Raw genomic sequence first — 12,944 nt, 5'->3', positions numbered from 1 at the left:
AGAAGTTAACTCGACCATTTTTAATTTTATACGGAAGAACAAGACACACTACCTTAAAAAGTCTGTGATGGTAAAAGACTACGAACATGGTGGACTAAAGGCTGCTGATTCTGAAGCCATGATTGGTGTACTTAAGCTAAACTGGATAAAAGCTTTTTTAATACAACCACATTCTATATGGTTCCACGTACCAAAATATATTTTCCAAAAGGTTGGAGGATTAGAATTCCTGTTAAAATGCGACTTTGAAATATCTAAATTACCAATCAAACTATCTGACTTCCATAAACAAATACTGCTCTACTGGAAATGATATTCAGCCACAACTTTACACCGCACAGCTCCACCTTGTGTAATTATTAGGAAGACTATATTCAAAAAAGAATGGTATGACAAAAAGATTTTATATGTGACAGATTTGATGGATAAAAATGGCAATTTGTTACAATTTGAATGTTTTGCCGAAAAATTTAATTTTAAATGCTCTGTTAGAGAGTTTAATCATATCAGTAGAGCTATTCCACTTCCCTTAAAATTCATGATTAAAAATACCTTCCTTAATTCAAATGTGGTGATTAAACTTCCTGAGTTGAAAATTGGCGAATTTAAATGAGGTGAACAGAAATGTAATAAAAAAACTTGGAAGTATGTTAAAAAAGTTATTCTATGATATTGAAAAATTAACGAAAATAAAAATCACAGGAAATGAAACTACATTAACAAAGCCATGTTGCAGCTTTCTTAAATGGCCAATCGCAGTGCGAGGATGTGCTTCAGTTGCTAACAGGCATCCGAATAGAATGCTAACACGATGTCGTCACCTGCCGGCTACATGTACGCCAGCTTTTAGCCACGCCCCCTGCTGCGTCCATCTGCTCTCGTCGTTTGTGCTGCTCATCTTGAACCAGGCCCTCATCGTGCTGCCAGTGTCTGCAGCTGCAGCTCTTCAGTCGTGGACAAACAAACAAACACTCGGCTCAGGCTGAGCTCACTCTGAGATTTGCCAACTTTAGAGCCCAGAAATGGAGATCCCAACCGCTCAGTGACCCGTTCACGACCGCCACAGAAAACTCACCGACCAACCTCCAGATGGTGCTGACTGAACTCCGGCGTAGCGACGCGCTCCAGTCGCTGTGACTCTGTAGCTGCTGCAGCTAGTCACACCGACCCAGCTCCAGCCCCAGATGCTCAGATGTTCTCCATGCTCAGATGTTCTCCATGCTCAGATGTTCTCCATGCTCAGCAGCACTTATCTATGTGAGCACCTGTCGTCTCTGAAGAAGAACAGAACAACACAGGAGTCTCACTGATGAGCTCCTTCCTCAGCTCAGAGCCCGTCCTCGCAGATGCAGGTGTTTGGCTGGAAAAGGTGAGCATCAGAGTAACCTTCTCAGTGGCCTCGTGGTGGAGTGTCCACCCTGGGTCTAGGAGAACAGTTCACATCTCAGTGGGATCATACCAAAGCCTTGGGACCTCCCTACTCCACACTCAGCTTTAAGGGGTTGGGGGTTAAACCACCAAATGGTTCCTGAGCATAGGCAGCGCTGCAGCTCTCCGCTCCTACGGGGATGGCCAGGTGTGGAGATGTAGTCTCACCAGTGTGATGATGATGACGATGATGACTGTGGGACTCGAACTCAGAGTGGAGCAAAGTGAGCTTGAGTTATTGAGGTTTTAGGGTTGAACTTTTTCTGCTCTATGAAACGAGAGTTAATAGGTGAGTTATTCCTTTTTCACTGAAGAGAATGACTATTTTTGGGCTTGCCATACACTTTTCAATAAATGTTGAGTTTGGCCTGCGACCTGGTCACCCCTGAACCACGTAGACACCCCGTGGACTCACGCTTGGCGCTGATGTAACCGCGTTCCGCCATCTTGGATGGGTTCCTATTCCTATGTCAGCTCAAAAGGCCCAACAGAGCAGCCCGCCAGTCTGGAGCTGCAGGTGGGACATTCTGGCCACAGGGGGCGATAGACACACACACACACACACACACACACACACACACACACACACACACACACACACACACACACACACACACACACACACACACACACACACACACACACACACACACACACACAGAGCTTGTGTGTGTGCTGTTCCTCAGTATCTCCAGACTCGTTACCATGGCAATGCGGTGCAGCCTGACTTTGTGGGTGGGGGTCAGCCAGAAGCTAAAGTGGACTGAGATCTTTGATATTCAGCAGCGTGCTCGTCTGCAGCTGATGGGGACACCTGTGAGTCACCATGACCATCAGCACCTGTCGGATGTCCCCTCTCTCCCGGCCCCTGTCCCTGTCCCCCACAGGGGACTGTCCCCTCACCGCTCTTACTCTGTCCACCAGTCAGACGGTCCCAGAGACGGACAAGAGGGCGAGGACAGAGACATGCTCTCCAGTCCGGTCCAGAACCAGCTGCACATCTGCAGCTGTGGGGAGTTTTCTCCTAACATGGTGCTGAACCAGTGTGATCACCCCCCCCCCCCACACACACACACACACACACACACACTCCTCCTCTCCTTCATCCTCATGATCCTCACTCTCAGCCTGCTCCGTCCTCGCCACACGGCTGCAGGTGCATCACTCAGCGCCTCTGTCGGCTCCAACAGGATGAAGATCGTCACGCTGTTCCTCCTCTTCATCCCAGGTAAGAACCTTAACCAGAACCAGAACCAGAACCAGAGGTTTTGTTCTTCTGGTTAAGCAAATCTGTGTGTGTGTGTGTGTGTGTGTGTGTGTGTGTGTGTGTGTGGGAGGGGGAGGGGTATGAAGACAGAACCAGGTCTGAGTCTGTCCCTGAGTCCAGGTCCAGAATCAGGGACTTGACAGCACCGACCCGGTCTGGGTGTGCTCTGGTTCTGATGGACACGGAGACGAGGGCAGGACTCCGGCTGGGCCAGTGATCCAGATGTCTTCTGTGTTTGGACTCTTCTGCAGCTGGATAGCAGCGAGTCAGCTTGACTGTAAATCTGGACCAGAACCAGAACCTTCCAGCGCGTTGCCTTGGACTCACGAGGAGCCGCTGTAATCTGAAGGATTTACGGCTGAAGCCAGAACGATAAACTAGAATTTATTAAGTTGTAAACTTAATCTTCTTTATGGGTTTTTTCATCTCAGATGGAGTAGACAGCCAGGTCCAGTTAGAGACCTGATAACAGAACCGGGTCGTTCTGTTTGCTTCTCATCAGGAATGCAGTCACACCTTCCCATGTTTGTACAAACCATCCTCGCTGGGGTCAAAGGTCACGGGTCTCAGCCTGCTTCCATCTGGAGGAGCTCGCCAGCGCTGCTTCCTTTTAGTTCATCAGGCTGGACCAGGACCTGGGTCAGAACCTGGGCCAGGACCAGAACTTAGGTCAGAACCAGGACCAGAACCAGGACCTGGGCCAGGACCAGAACCAGGGTCAGAACCTGAACCAGAACTTAGGTCAGAACCAGGACCAGAACCAGGACTAGGAACAGGGTCAGAACCAGGACCTGGGCCAGGACCAGAACTAGAACCAGAACTTAGGTCAGAACCAGGACCAGGGCCAGGGTTAGGACCTGAGCCAGAACTTAGGCCAGAACCAGGACCAGGGCCAGGGTTAGGACCTGAACCAGAACTAGAACCAGAACTTAGGTCAGAACCAGGACCAGGGCCAGGGCTAGGACCTGAACCAGAACTAGAACCAGAACTTAGGTCAGAACCAGGACCAGAACCAGGGTCAGAACCAGAACCAGGACCTGGGCCAGGACCAGAACTTAGGTCAGAACCTGAACCAGAACTTAGGTCAGAACCATGACCAGAACCAGGACTAGGAACAGGGTCAGAACCAGGACCTGGGCCAGGACCAGAACTAGAACCAGAACTTAGGTCAGAACCAGGACCAGGGCCAGGGTTAGGACCTGAGCCAGAACTTAGGTCAGAACCAGGACCAGGGCCAGGGTTAGGACCTGAACCAGAACTAGAACCAGAACTTAGGTCAGAACCAGGACCAGGGCCAGGGTTAGGACCTGAACCAGAACTAGAACCAGAACTTAGGTCAGAACCAGGACCAGAACCAGGACTAGGAACAGGGTCAGAACCAGGACCTGGGCCAGGACCAGAACTAGAACCAGAACTTAGGTCAGAACCAGGACCAGGGCCAGGGTTAGGACCTGAACCAGAACTAGAACCAGAACTTAGGTCAGAACCAGGACCAGGGCCAGGGCTAGGACCTGAACCAGAACTAGAACCAGAACTTAGGTCAGAACCAGGACCAGGGCCAGGGCTAGGACCTGAACCAGAACTAGAACCAGAACTTAGGTCAGAACCAGGACCAGGGCCAGGGTTAGGACCTGAACCAGAACTAGAACCAGAACTTAGGTCAGAACCAGGACCAGGGCCAGGGCTAGGACCTGAACCAGAACTAGAACCAGAACTTAGGTCAGAACCAGGACCAGGGCCAGGGTTAGGACCTGAGCCAGAACTTAGGTCAGAACCAGGACCAGGGCCAGGGTTAGGACCTGAACCAGAACTAGAACCAGAACTTAGGTCAGAACCAGGACCAGGGCCAGGGCTAGGACCTGAACCAGAACTAGAACCAGAACTTAGGTCAGAACCAGGACCAGGGCCAGGGTTAGGACCTGAGCCAGAACTTAGGTCAGAACCAGGACCAGGGCCAGGGTTAGGACCTGAACCAGAACTAGAACCAGAACTTAGGTCAGAACCAGGACCAGGGCCAGGGCTAGGACCTGAACCAGAACTAGAACCAGAACTTAGGTCAGAACCAGGACCAGGGCCAGGGTTAGGACCTGAGCCAGAACTTAGGTCAGAACCAGGACCAGGGCCAGGGTTAGGACCTGAACCAGAACTAGAACCAGAACTTAGGTCAGAACCAGGACCAGGGCCAGGGTTAGGACCTGAACCAGAACTAGAACCAGAACTTAGGTCAGAACCAGGACCAGGGCCAGGGCTAGGACCTGAACCAGAACTAGAACCAGAACTTAGGTCAGAACCAGGACCAGGACCAGAACCGGCTCGGTTCCAGTGGCTGGTCTGACTCCCGTTTCTTCTCTAGTTTGCTCCTCGGCTCACGGCCGTGTTGCCCAGAAGCTGCTGACTGACCTGTTCTCCAGCTACACCAACGCCCTGCGGCCGGTGGAGGACACCAACCACATCATCAACGTGACGTTGCAGATCACCCTCTCTCAGATCATCGACATGGTGCTGGACCCTGGTGGTGCACATTCTGATGGTGGGAACGCTCTGATGATGATGATGTGTTTTGTTTCTCAAGGATGAGCGGAACCAGATCTTGACCACCTACTTGTGGATCCGCCAGGTGTGGATGGACGCCTACCTGACGTGGAAGAAGGAGGACTATGATGGGCTGGACACCATCCGGATCCCCAGCAGCTACGTCTGGAGGCCGGACATCGTCCTGTACAACAGGTACGCCACACTTCCAGACCGGTCAGCTCGGGCTTTCTGGGACCAACAATGCTCCTCCTCATGCTTCACAGCGCTGATGATCAGTTCTCCAGCTCCATGGAGACCAACGTGGTCCTCCGTAGTGATGGACAGGTCACATGGGACCAGCCGGCCATAACCAAAAGCTCCTGCTCTGTAGACGTGGCCTTCTTCCCCTTTGATGTGCAACAATGTCACCTGACCTTTGGCTCTTGGACTCACAACGGGAACCAGATGGACCTCATCAATTCTTTGGACAGTGCAGATCTGGCCGACTTTGTTCCTAACGTGGAGTGGGAGGTGAGAGCTAATCTTTTGAACAAGTCCTCCCTCCCGAGTCCAACTCTAACCGTTTAAATCCTTGTGGAAGCAGGTTCTTGGCATGCCGTCCAAGAGGAACGTCATCTTGTACGGCTGCTGTTCGGAGCCGTACCCGGACATCACCTTCACCCTTCACCTGAAGAGACGGGCATCCTTCTACATCTTCAACCTCCTCCTCCCCTGCATGATGATCTCCTTTCTGGCTCCGCTGGGCTTCTACCTGCCGGCTGACTCGGGTGAAAAGGTTTCTCTCGGAGTGACGGTTCTTCTTGCTCTCACTGTGTTCCAGCTGCTGGTGGCGGAGAGCATGCCCCCCTCCGAGAGCGTCCCACTCATCGGTGAGAAAAACCACTGTTTTCTATGTAAGGAGCCCAGCAGGCCGCATCGAGTCACTGACGAGTGTCAGAGTCTTTACAGCAATCCTCGTACTAAGCAAGCATGCAGCGACAGTGGAGAGGAAAACTCCTTTTCAACAGGAAGAAACCTCCAGAGGATCTTGGCTCAGTATAAGCAGCCATCCATAGACATAGATAGATGCCGCGTGACCGCTGCAGCCTATGGGCGCTGACTAGCAGTGGCGCCGCCATCTTGGATAGGTCGAGCTTCACACGTGTAGCTCTGATACCGGACACGCGTTTTAGCGTTTTTAACCACAGTGGATTTGCTGTGGGGACATGCGTGACTCTTGTCCAGAGCTTGGTGTCAAAAGCTATAGAACAAAGGCTCAATCACTAAAAATCAATCAAACAATGAGAATCAGAATAATGAAACAATGTTCTTTCAACAGGTGCGTGAGATCTATGGCAGGTATTTAAAAAACACTTCATATATGATAGAGCAGCAGAAACTACCACTCATCCATGTTAATAAACCGTGTGTAGCGTTGAGGAGGCGCCACATCTGCATAAAATGACCAATCAGATGTGATGATTCCATATAAATACGTAATATTGATCTGATTGGTCTGTGAATGTTTAATCAGAAGATTCTAGTTTCTTTTACTTGTTCAGGGACCAAAAACACACTTCATATTAAGCCAGACAGAGTCAGTATAAAGTTTATAAAAAGCATTTATTTCTTTCCCCTAAACTAATAATTATACAAGACAAGGTGTGAATGATGATGGATGTAGTGGATGAAGAGAGTTTGGAGTCTGGGTTGTAACGTCAGTTAGGCTGTGTGGTTTGATAAGCTAAACTTTATTTATAAAGCCATCCAACGCCAGTGTGCAGAGTCTACGATACCCTTGTGTGTGTCGCTCCCGGCGGTCCGGAGGAAAGGCGGCCCGAGTAGTGAGTCATGAGATGCACCAGGGCCTGCAGGTTAGACGTCTGACTGAGGTGTTGGTGGCTCTTAAGAGCCGTGTCTGGAATCACTCGCAGCGTTGCTGAGAGGCTCTGACCTTCAAGTCAGAAGATAGGATGGTCTCTAATGCCAGTTCATCGGTTTGGCCGACCCAGGAGGCAGCCGGATACCGGATTAGATCTGGAAGTAACTCCTGTTTTCATCACCTTCCATATTTATGAACTTGTACAAATCAGGATCTGACACGTTTGAAGGTGTTACCCAAACGCCTGAGAATTCACCCCTTCCCTCAGATACTAGGAGAGGTTTTAATAACTATGTGAAGCAAAATGTTAAACATTAGTAATTATCTTATTATAATGTGTGTGAGTGTACTGGTAGATTAACAGGTTAAACCAAAAAACACTGCTCTGGTGTAGTTTAACATCTGAGATGGATCATTACAGGAAATACATTCAATTTAACATCATTGGTTAAAACACACATTAAAACACTTTAGGATTTAAACATCTAGTTCATTCAACACATTTCAATATTTCTACCTATAAGTTGTGAAGTCATTTATGACCGAAGGAGGATGAAGTTGATTCGGAGTGAACGTGCAGGAGTCTCGCTTCTGCATGAGACCTCGGCTGAAGATGTCTTCTTCGTACAGTGAGAAAATCTGGAGCAGAGTGCTCTGGTGTGGAGGCCAGACAGATGTGGTGTTTGTGTCTGCAAAGTAAAAGTTACTTTCTGGTGAAGTTTTAGACGTAAATTTGACCTTTGATCCGCTCCACATGTGTACGATATAACTGTTATAACAACACGTGTGTACGGTATAACTGTTATAACAACACGTGTGTACGGTATAACTGTTATAACAACACGTATGTACGGTATAACTGTTTTAACAACACGTGTGTACGGTATAACTGTTATAACAACACGTGTGTACGGTATAACTGTTAAAACAACACGTGTGTACGGTATAACTGTTATAACAACACGTGTGTACGCTATAACTGTTATAACAACACGTGTGTACGGTATAACTGTTATAACAACACGTGTGTACGATATAACTGTTATAACAACACGTGTGTACGGTATAACTGTTATAACAACACGTGTGTACGATATAACTGTTATAACAACACGTGTGTACGGTATAACTGTTATAACAACACGTGTGTACGGTATAACTGTTATAACAACACGTGTGTACGGTATAACTGTTAAAACAACACGTGTGTACGGTATAACTGTTATAACAACACGTGTGTACGGTATAACTGTTATAACAACACGTGTGTACGCTATAACTGTTATAACAACACGTGTGTACGGTATAACTGTTATAACAACACGTGTGTACGCTATAACTGTTATAACAACACGTGTGTAACGCTATAACTGTTATAACAACACGTGTGTACGGTATAACTGTTAAAACAACACGTGTGTACGGTATAACTGTTATAACAACACGTGTGTACGGTATAACTGTTATAACAACACGTGTGTACGCTATAACTGTTATAACAACACGTGTGTACGGTATAACTGTTATAACAACACGTGTGTACGATATAACTGTTATAACAACACGTGTGTATGCTATAACTGTTATAACAACACGTGTGTACGGTATAACTGTTATAACAACACGTGTGTACGATATAACTGTTATAACAACACGTGTGTACGGTATAACTGTTATAACAACACGTGTGTACGGTATAACTGTTAAAACAACACGTGTGTACGGTATAACTGTTAAAACAACACATATGTACGGTATAACTGTTATAACAACACGTGTGTACGGTATAACTGTTATAACAACACGTGTGTACGATATAACTGTTATAACAACACGTGTGTACGGTATAACTGTTATAACAACACGTGTGTACGATATAACTGTTATAACAACACGTGTGTACGGTATAACTGTTATAACAACACATATGTATGGTATAACTGTTATAACAACACGTGTGTACGATATAACTGTTATAACAACACGTGTGTACGGTATAACTGTTATAACAACACGTGTGTACGGTATAACTGTTATAACACCCGAAATAAGTGAGTGCTTGTGTAACTCACGAACAAACAGTGTCTACATGATTCAGAGAGAGGATGAGAGAACAACTAGAACAAAGTCTGGATGACAAAAACACAACAAACCATCAGAACTGACTGTTAGTTCTGGTTCTGTTGGTTTTGTGTCTCTCCCTTTCTTCTGATCTAGAAGCTACTTCTTGTTCATCCTTCATCATTTATATTTGTGAACTCTCCCCGTCTCTTCCTTCTCCGTCTCTGTGTCCTTTGGGATTAAAAACAACCAAAAGCATCTCTAATAACGTTTAGATGTCAGGTGGAGGATGAAGTTAAAGTTAGAGTTCCATTAGTCCTCACACATCTCCACATCTGACCCATCTCCATGGGGAGTGGTGAGCTGCAGCGAAAGCTGGGCTCAGGAACGATCCGGTGGTCTATCCCCCCCACTCCAACCCCCTAAAGCGGAGTGCCAAACTGGGAGGCATTGGGTCCCATTGTTAGTCTTTGGTATGACCCGAGGGTGTCCACGTCCCGGGGTGGATGCTCTACCACTGGGCCACTGAGAAGGTAACCTACCTGTTTATGCCCCTCCCACATCCCACATGAAAAAGTCCTGATGTTGTCCACACTCTAGAGTAGACCTGAGGCTTGTTCTCGCTACTCTGACTCAGTTCTGGTTGCTTCACAGCCAGACAGGACTCAGGGAGAGGGGCGAGACTGTCTTCATTTATCTGTTACTTGTGTTGAGAACTTTTAAACAGTAACTGAAGCTTTCCATGAGCTAAAGCCCCTGAAAGAGGACTGCTACCTGGAGCTCCCTTCTGCAGGTAGAGAGGTGGGATCGGCCATGTGGGGCTGACGTCTCTCCAGAACCACTGACTTAACCAATAGGTGGCAGGGTTCTGGTTAATAACAGAAACTAACCAGGTTAGCATGGTTAACCCTGGGCATCTGTGTGTTCGACAGGTAAATACTACATCGCCACGATGACAATGGTTACCACATCAACAGCCCTCACCATCTTCATCATGAACATCCATCACTGTGGTCCCGAGGCCCATCCAGTCCCCCGGTGGGCCCATCGCTTGGTCCTGAACTTCCTGGCCAGAATGTGTTTCCTCGGTGATGTCGGCGAGGGCTTCCTCAAAGGAGCCGCTCCCAAGAAACAGCCGCTGTCCCTGGAGGAATCTGGTGGTCCCCCATCCTGGGACAGGAGAGGACAAATGGGGTGGGGAAAGGTGGCTGAAGATGGGGTGGGGGACTCTGCGAGAGTGGAGAAGGACCTGAAGGAGGATCTTGTCACCATCAACCACTCTGAAGAGAAAGAAGCTGCTGGAGAACGAGGGGAGGTGGAGATGTCAAATGTTGGTAGCTCAGGAGGAGAGCATGTGGAGCACAAGAAGGGTGTAGGGGGTGGAGACATGGAGAGCAGCAAGGAGGTCTTGGTCAGAAGCCAGTGTGTGTGCCAGCACCAACAGCTGCAGAAGAACATCCAGTTGATCTCCAGCTCGTATCAGGACCAGCGAGCAGCGCAGGTCCAAATCGGAGAATGGAGGAAGATGGCCAAGGTGATGGATCGCTTCTTCATGTGGCTCTTCTTCATCATGTTCTTCTTCATGAGCATCCTGATCCTAGGAAAAGCCGCCTGATGGAGCTCTGAGCTCCAACTGTGCAGTTGACCTGGACTTAGCCCTGAGTTACGCCGGCGGACACTGTGCCACTTTTTCACTTTTCAGAGGCGATTTACTCCTCGTGCGAGAATCTACAAGATCGGGGAGCGTTTAGCACTGAGCGTGGTGGTGGTGGTGGTGATGGTGGTGGGGGTGGTACGAGAGGCCATTAACACCAGACCAGCTACCGATGAGCCATTGTGAAGTTATCGCACTGTTGAAGCGGTGCTGTGACCCAAAACGCACCAGAACCGCTCTCAGCTCTCCAGCTGGTTCCCTCTCAACACATCGTTGTTTTATTTGGACACTTTGTCACACGATGACAAAGATGGTCCAGAAAGTGTTAACTGAATCTAGTAAAACCCACCTGCAGCACCCCGAAGGGCTACAGACGTCAACAACACAAACAAGTCCAGCATGTTCTGTAAAACTGCTATCTGCAGCATGTTACTCGTGAGATCTGCTCGGTGGGGAGTCGAACGGCTTGAGCTGAAGCTGAACGCGTCGAGTGAAAAAGTCACAGTGTCCACCGGCTTTAAAGACCCGGTTTGGTTCCTGACAGGAGGCACTCCGATCTCCAAACGCATCTTCATCAGGTTAAAACCACAAGCAGCAATCAGCTGATTCATCAAGCCAGATTTGTAATTAAATGAATTAAATAATAGAAAAGCTAAACTGTTCTGGGACACCAGGGTCTGGGGATGCTGGAGGTGTTTCAGAGTCCAGGTTCTAGACCAAGAGGTTCTGTCCGTCTCTACGGTCCAACTGCAGGAATCATGAATAAAGTCAGAGTCTGACCAACACACATGACTTGGTTTTACTTCTGTTGTTTGCTCCCTGCAGCTCAGCCAGTCACACTGATGGTGTTAATGTCCCCCCAGACCAGAGACACGTTCCTGACTGGAACATCTAGTTCTCCAGAGACGACAGGTCGTACGAACAGATCAGCAGATCACAACTCCTTTACAAGACTTTATGCAGAACCCTGACTCAGCACAGCTCTGCTGCCACAGCTGCAGCAGTTATGATCCACGCCTGATGAAGGACCCGGATCCTGATGAAGGACCCGGATCCTGATGAAGGACCAGGCTCCTGATGAAGGACCCGGATCCTGATGAATGACCCGGCTCCTGATGAAGGACTAGGCTCCTGATGAAGGACCCGGCTCCTGATGAAGGACCCGGCTCCTGATGAAGGACTAGGCTCCTGATGAAGGACCCGGGTCCTGATGAAGGACCAGGCTCCTGATGAAGGACCCGGCTCCTGATGAAGGACCCGGCTCCTGATGAAGGACCCGGGTCCTGATGAAGGACCAGGCTCCTGATGAAGGACCCGGATCCTGATGAAGGACCCGGCTCCTGATGAAGGACCCAGATCCTGATGAAGGACCAGGCTCCTGATGAAGGACCCGGATCCTGATGAAGGACCCGGCTCCTGATGAAGGACTAGGCTCCTGATGAAGGACCCGGCTCCTGATGAAGGACTAGGCTCCTGATGAAGGACCCGGCTCCTGATGAAGGACTAGGCTCCTGATGAAGGACCAGGCTCCTGATGAAGGACCAGGCTCCTGACGAAGGACCCGGATCCTGACGAAGGACCCGGATCCTGATGAAGGACCCGGGTCCTTCGTCAGGACCTGTCTGTCTCTCATCTTCCTGCATCTCCTCTAAACTCTCCAGAAAATCTGCTGCCTGGATTCTTACTTTTTCACCTCATCAGTTACTTTTGAGCAGATCAAAGGGATCTCCTGACCGCAAAGCGGAGAGCGCGTTTCGATGCGTCAGTGAGGTGAAATCACCGCAGCACAGGTGATGAGCTCCGCAGTGGCAGAGCGCTTCAGGCGCAAATAAGACAGAAAGTAGAGAACATGTGCAGACATGAACGATCGTGTGTTAATTATAGTTTTTTGGTTGCGCCACTTTGAGAATGGACCGTGCGCTGGACGCAGCAGCCTGGATCGCTGCGCAACAACGCGCTGTGCCGCTCTCTGTGCTCTCTGCTCAAACGAGTCCATAAATGATGTAATATAGGTATAAAACTTTTTTCCGGCTCACCTGGATGCGTAGGATATACAGAACCCCCATAATTCGATCCTTGCTCCTGCAAAAGCCGGACATTTTCATCAATACAAGAACCCCCCAGTCCGGACGCCCCGG

At 48.9% G+C, this 12,944-nt stretch overlaps 1 protein-coding gene across 2 annotated transcripts; it reads left to right on the top strand.

The window, feature by feature from the left end:
* Positions 1–1,447: 1,447 nt before the first annotated feature.
* Positions 1,448–11,591, top strand: LOC107387169 (neuronal acetylcholine receptor subunit alpha-10). Of its 2 annotated transcripts, none has more exons than XM_054730987.2 (6): positions 1,448–2,656; positions 5,049–5,194; positions 5,268–5,422; positions 5,494–5,740; positions 5,811–6,099; positions 10,085–11,591. In XM_054730987.2, the coding sequence occupies exons 1-6, from the start codon at positions 2,134–2,136 to the stop codon at positions 10,765–10,767; spliced, it is 2,043 nt and encodes a 680-aa protein (XP_054586962.2). In that variant the 5' UTR covers positions 1,448–2,133; the 3' UTR covers positions 10,768–11,591. The 2 variants fall into 2 exon arrangements, with proteins under 2 accessions (XP_054586962.2, XP_015817464.3); XM_015961978.3 differs by having other exon boundaries at positions 1,452–2,656; positions 5,814–6,099.
* Positions 11,592–12,944: the final 1,353 nt, after the last annotated feature.

This window comes from Nothobranchius furzeri, chromosome 10 (assembly GCF_043380555.1).
Source record: "Nothobranchius furzeri strain GRZ-AD chromosome 10, NfurGRZ-RIMD1, whole genome shotgun sequence".
Taxonomy (NCBI): Eukaryota; Metazoa; Chordata; class Actinopteri; order Cyprinodontiformes; family Nothobranchiidae; genus Nothobranchius; species Nothobranchius furzeri.
This window is presented reverse-complemented; position numbering and strand designations above follow the sequence as displayed.